Raw genomic sequence first — 6596 nt, 5'->3', positions numbered from 1 at the left:
CTCGGTGACTCTAGACTCAGAGGGAGGCTAGTATAGTGGGGCAAATCCACGCGTGACACGTGTCAACTCAGCATGCCGCACATACAGGTCGGCGATGGGGTTCCTGCAGCTCGAACGCCTTAGTTCGACGTAGAAAGGGTCAGCTCGGCCATTATAGTAGCCTTCCCCGGGAGTGGGTCTCGTGGGCCGCCACCTCCGAACTTGTAGAGGCTGTCGTACGAAACCCTAGAAAGACTCCGAACTTTAAGGGGACTTTGACTCCTATAAGGAAACTACTATTCGTTCAAGTCTATATACATCGCGCCACAAGACGACACAAGGTATGCCATCTACAGTTCCCTCTACTGTTGCCCTACTTCTAAGCTCTACTGACTTGACCGTCGGAGCTATTTCGGGAACCCTAGCCCCATCGTTGTTCTTTCTTAACAGGATAGCCAGTTCGGTTTTCCCTCCTCGGTTCCACTACGCTCTCCCAGCTCGGATCTTTGCAGCTCAGCTCGGACTGCGTACTTGGCCGTCGCATCAAGATGCAATCAGTAAGTTGCAACAAAAATTTATGCTCTTGAGACCACAAATGAAAGATGCTTATGCTTTTGCAAACAACTTTTCATTAAGATGCCCCCATCCCCTATGCCATGAGCTTAAATGGTATAACTTCCATTCTTTTCTGCGCAACGTTCTGTTGTCTCTTTGTCGCAGCGAAGGCAAGTTGCAAAGGGATATCTACGTTCAACTTGATACTATGTTAGACATGCTAAAATGTATGGATACCTATATCAAGTCCATGAAATGTCATGTATACTTAGGTTTCACATCTTATTTTGGTGCTTTAATTATCCGGGCAGCACATGTTTCTTACTTGTGCTGGATTCATCAAATGGATGAAGACAAGAGCCAGGAGATCATCATTATGCTTTCTGATCTGCTAAAGGCGTTGAAGCCTAATACTCCAGAAACTACACAGTTGTGTTTCTATGGAATCAAATACGATTTAGAATTCAAACCCCAGAGATTGGCTGTAGAAGCATTTGTCAATTTTCTTATTCGTGAGAAGGATCCTCAACTTCAAACCATATACGATGGGCTCACACAGCTGATAATGTTTGTCCTTCACGCTCGTGCTCCAGAAGAGGATAATGTAAAGCCTCTTTTAAAGGATATTACAGCAGCCGTTTGCAAGCTTGGGTCTTTCGGTTACTCTTTCCATGTGAAAAGAACAACACAAGACAAACCTAAAGGAACTGATCCTGCAATATTTTGGTTGCTTGACAAGATGGAGCTTCTGAGGGCAGAGGTATTCCTAATCGAGCTGCTAAACCAGAAGATCAGTTTGGAATTCCTTGAGAATTGCATTGATTCTTTCCACAAAGGACAAATGGGATGCATTTGCAAAATTATCATAGGGATGCATTCCAGGGGAAAAGCAAAGCTCCTAAGCTGGTATGGCTGCATATTCTAACTTTGGCTAGGGAGGCTACCTCTATTTATCAATCATTTCATGCCCAGTCTGTCACTATAGGCAAGTTGAGAGATGAGCTACTTAAGTTGCAAGAGAAGATTAAGCTTTTGAAGACAGAGATACTTCTGGAAGAGCTTCTTAATGGACACCCAAATTATGTAGTCAACGTGAAGAACGAAATCAAAAGCCTTGATCAGGGGCTAATAGTCCTGAGACCTTTCCTGATTGGTTCGGACGAAGAGAATGAGAAATTCCTCCTGACACAAGCAGAATCTATAACAAGAAATTTAGCTTTTTTGTATGACTGTCTTCTTGAAAATGAAAGTACAGAAGATACGGTGATGAAATTCAGTTTTTTGCTTCCTGAGTTAGTAAAAAAGATGAATCTTGTCAATGCAGAGATCAAAGAGGGTTACATAACTGTTCGCAGGTCATTAGGATCTCATTTCCCGAAGACAGAAGGATTTGGTTTCATTGATTTCCTTTTAGGAAATCTCAGGGAACTACTGAACTCTGAAGTTGATTATGTTGTTTCTGTCATACATCAAATTCATGTTGTTCATGAAGAGATAGAGTTCTTGAGATCATTCCTCAGAGATATCGAAGAACAATATAAGGAGCATCAGGATTTGAAAACTCTGGATTCGTCCATTATGGAAGTGATACTTGAGGCGGAGTATCTCATTGATGTGTTTATTCTTGGAGATTGTTTGCAATGGTATCATCCGATATGGCTTTCTGATCTCATTGAAGATCTCAAACTCGTCAAGCTTCAGGCAACAGAAATCTGTGAGAATGCACATGGCATCAACATCAATAATGTTCCCACCTTTTCAAGGAATGTAATATCACCACCCAAAATTCCCAAAATTGATGAAGTTGTGATTGATCTTGCTGATGGGAAAAAATTAGTCATTGATAGACTTATAGCAGGATCACCACAACTAGATGTTGTCTCAATTGTTGGCATGGCTGGACTCGGCAAGACAACTTTAGCCTTAAAGGTATACACTGATCCTTCAGTTATTTATCATTTCCACATTCGTGCATGGTGTTCTGTCTCCCAGGCATATCAGAAAAGGGAATTGCTCCTTGAGATTTTAGGTGACATTGTTGAACTTACGGATCATATCCTTGAAATGAGCGATGGAGACTTAGAGATGAAGTTGTACCAATGCCTAAAGAGAAATAGGTTCCTCATTGTCATGGACGATATTTGGAGCACTAGCGCATGGTACGATTTTCAAGGTTCATTTCCAAATGACAACAATGGAAGCAGAATACTGATCACGAGTCGTCTCCCTGATGTGGCTAGAAAAATGAAAGTAGATAGTGCTCCTCATCCCCTTCGGCTACTCTCTAACGATGAGAGCTGGAAGCTGTTCCAGAGGAGAGTGTTTGACACAAAGAGTGCCCTGATGAACTGGTGGCATTAGGAAATCAAATTGCAGAAAGTTGTAAAGGACTCCCTCTCGCAGTTGTTGCAATATCTGGTCTCCTTGAAAGGACTGACAAGGCACCAGACTGGTGGAAACAAGTTTCAGAAAGCATATGTTCACACATTGCCGAGGACATTGAAACGAGGTGCATGGACACCCTAGAGCTGAGCTACAGGTATTTACCTGACCATTTGAAGCATTGCTTTCTTTATACTGGAGTATTTTTGGAGGATGAGGACATTCCAGTTAGGAAGTTGACATGGTTATGGGCAGTAGAAGGATTCATATGGAATACAGACCAAGAGAATAATGAAGATGTTGCAGAAGGGTACTTGAGGGATCTGATTGGTAGAAGCCTAATAATGACTTCCAAAAAAAAATCACTTGGAGGTGTCAAAACATGTCGAGTTCATGACATGTTGCGCACATTATGCATGCTAAAATTTGACAAAGAAAACATTTTGCAGTGTCAAAATGGGTATGAAGAACTTTTTGCTTCCACTCTTGAGGATTTGGATTACGGTGTTGATCCCAACTACTCATATCCCACAAACTCTATCACATACGAAAAACGCAGATTGTCCATTTGTTCTAAGAGAAATCACTTTGTCATGTCAAGACCTTCTGGGCCACATGTCCACACTCTATTGTTCTCTGCTACCAGTGATTTGTATCCAAGATGCCCCTATGATATCTCCTTCATTTTTGACAACTTTAAACTTCTTAGAGTGCTGGATTTGGAATGCATCAATATGGGAAATTCTTTCCCAACTGGAGTTCAGTTGTTGATTCACCTAAGATATTTAGCACTTTGTGGCAATATAGACTGTATTCCAGCATCAATATCCCATCTCCGGGATCTTGAAACCTTGCTGGTAAAGGGATTAAGAGGTGAAGTTCTACTACCTTATACCATTTGGAGCTTGGAAAAGTTGAGACATGTCCATGTAAATATGCATGCCACTTTCACATTGCAAGACGGTGAAATTACACTTTCTCCTCAAGTACTCAATCTAGTCAGTCTTTCCTGTCCATATCTCTTATGTGGTAAAGGTACAGAGAATATCATGAGGAGGTTACTCAAACTTCGGAAACTGAGATGTGTATTTTCTGAAGTTTCCAGTACTAAACTTTCTGACAGAGCTCGAGTCATTGAATGTACTGTATTCTGGTCGAATTTCTCTTCCTTGTGAGTTTGACTTCCCATTAAATCTCAAAAAGTTGACTCTATCAAAATTCCGTCTACCGTGGGATTGCATTTCACAGATTGGGAGATTACCCAACCTTGAAGTTCTCAAATTACTTTCTAGAGCCTTCGAGGGGAAAGTATGGGAAATGAAAAAAGGAGAGTTCCATAAACTGAAATTTTTGAAGCTGGACAATCTAAACATTGCTCAGTGGAATGCCTCTAGTGATCACCTGCCACAGCTTCAACACCTAATTCTACGAAGTTGCAGGCAGCTTGAGGAGAGCCCCTCTGCTTTTTGTGAAAGCTCTACTCTGGAGATGATTGAGGTCCAATTGTGCACGAGCTCTGTTGAAGAGTCAGTGCTAAAGCTTAAGGAGGAACTACTTGAAATGGGAAATGAGGACTTCAAGGTTCTTATTGATCGTTCAGACATGGATTTATGATCATCTCCATAATTTCTGGTAGATCTTGGCGTCTTATTCTTGTATGTGCAGATTGTCTAGCTTTATTCTCTCTCTTTTTTTTTAAACTAGTAATCTGATACGTGCTTTGCATGTAATTATATTTTTCCAAACTTTTATACATTTCTGTTCTAAAGTATTTTATGAAATGTTGCTTGTTAACACAATAATATTTTTTCTTTTTACCAATCATAGCGTGTATTCACATCTTTGTATATGAAGAAAGAATGACAAATTATAATGGGAAAAGTCTGAAGTAACGATCGTTATGATAACGAAACTGTTTTTACCTGATATAACAGGTAAAAATACTTTTAGTGACTATTTGATTACCTATTGGACTGGTCACCTAAATAAGATAGTACCTAAAAATTTGATTAGTAAGTTTTACATAAAAAATTGTAAGTTAACTCGATAAATTAGTAACTTTTATGTCTCAAAAAGTAAATTGGAATATATGGAACTTATTTTTTTAAAAAAAATAAATTACTACTCAATATCCAAAACTTACTTTTTGGAGAGTAAGCTTAGTTCAAGTAATAGTAAGTTGTTATAGATTAATAGTAAATATTGTTGATAGAATAGTAAATTTGGTTAGTGGTCAAAACCTACTAGTTTGTGGTATAAATTTACTATTTTACTTAAAAAAACTTATATGAAACAAGTATTAGGAAGTTTATTTGAAGTAATGCTAAAATTTTTTATTAATGATTAAAACTTAGTATTATAGTTAGTAATTACTCGTAATGTAACTATATGATACACAATTGTACGTAACATTTATAAATGTTATATTGTTTAAGCATTTTAAATATACTATGAAAACTATTTTTTTTGCACGTGACCTTAAAAATATGTAAGAATAATTTGTCATATTATAAATTTTGAATTATTTTTGAATTTGTGAAAGGTTAGAAAGTTTGGATGACAATAACAACAAATCTTTCGAGTTATATATAGAACTAGTTTTGTACCCGTTCGTTGAACGGAAATCTTCGAAAAATAATAAACTATTTAGTCAATTTTATAAAAATGTCGATATGAAATACAAACTTAATGTATATTTTATTATAGCATTTCTTAGGTATATTACTACATGCGCATTGTAATATAAAGTATTCTTATAATATAAATTTGAACAATAATAATTCAAAAATGGAAAAAATAACATTGGACAATACCATAACATTCAAAAACTTGAAAATAAATAAAAAGTGCAGTAAATAGTATCAAATAATATTCTACTCTTCAGAAACTTGTTGTAAGGCCCAAAACAACCAATGCAAAGATCATAAACGAAACAATAAGTAAATAAAAAGGAAAGGATTGCAAACCAATTAACTACCCAACTCCTCTTGAGCTTGTAGATTAATTGAAACAAGCTACTTCAAGTTGATGAATTACAATCACTCTTGTGTACAAAGGAAGGTTCACCTCCTCCTTGCCCCAAGCAGCACTCGGTCAAGCCAGGACGTTTTACTATCCCTCAGGACAACCCTCACAGAGCTACACTCATGAAAGATTCACTCACAAATGAAAAGCTTACAATGAACCTCACACCACTAAGACTACAAATATTCTTTTTGGAGTATTTTCTCACTAAAATCTCTCTAGATCTTTTGTATCTTCAGTGTGCCAAAGTTGTTTGAAGTGTCTGACCAACCACTATTTATATAGGACCAAGAAAGTGCCTCATTAATGCTTCCAACGGTTAGAAAGTAGCTGAACAGTCAACTAGCCGTTGGCAGTGTCGGACGTCCGATAACTCTGTTTTATGCGTCCGACAGCAGGCAGAGAGTTTAAGACTTTTTCTTCAATTCTTTCGGACGTCCGATAGGCTGGTTTTCTGCGTCCGAAGATACTCAATGGTTGTCGGACGTCCGATGCAGTCTTTTTGAGCGTCCGACAGCTTCAGCATACTTTGTCTTCTACCAATTGCACTTGTTCATGGAATCAAATAATTTCATAACTGAAAATATATCTTGAAGAAATATTAGTATCATCCATTTGTTTTGTAAACATCAAAAGATAGGGATCAAGATCAACAC

At 37.9% G+C, this 6596-nt stretch overlaps 1 protein-coding gene across 1 annotated transcript; it reads left to right on the top strand.

Moving 5' to 3' along the window:
• Nucleotides 1-322: 322 nt before the first annotated feature.
• On the top strand, nt 323-4530 carry LOC140021175 (putative late blight resistance protein homolog R1A-4). The gene is made up of 4 exons (XM_072071950.1): nt 323-1294; nt 1417-2869; nt 2911-4061; nt 4165-4530. The coding sequence occupies exons 1-4, from the start codon at nt 323-325 to the stop codon at nt 4528-4530; spliced, it is 3942 nt and encodes a 1313-aa protein (XP_071928051.1).
• Nucleotides 4531-6596: the final 2066 nt, after the last annotated feature.

Source organism: Coffea arabica, chromosome 11e, assembly GCF_036785885.1.
Source record: "Coffea arabica cultivar ET-39 chromosome 11e, Coffea Arabica ET-39 HiFi, whole genome shotgun sequence".
In the NCBI taxonomy this organism is placed as follows: Eukaryota; Viridiplantae; Streptophyta; class Magnoliopsida; order Gentianales; family Rubiaceae; genus Coffea; species Coffea arabica.
The sequence above is the reverse complement of the archived record's forward strand: the minus strand, read 5'-3'. Positions and strand labels throughout refer to the sequence as shown.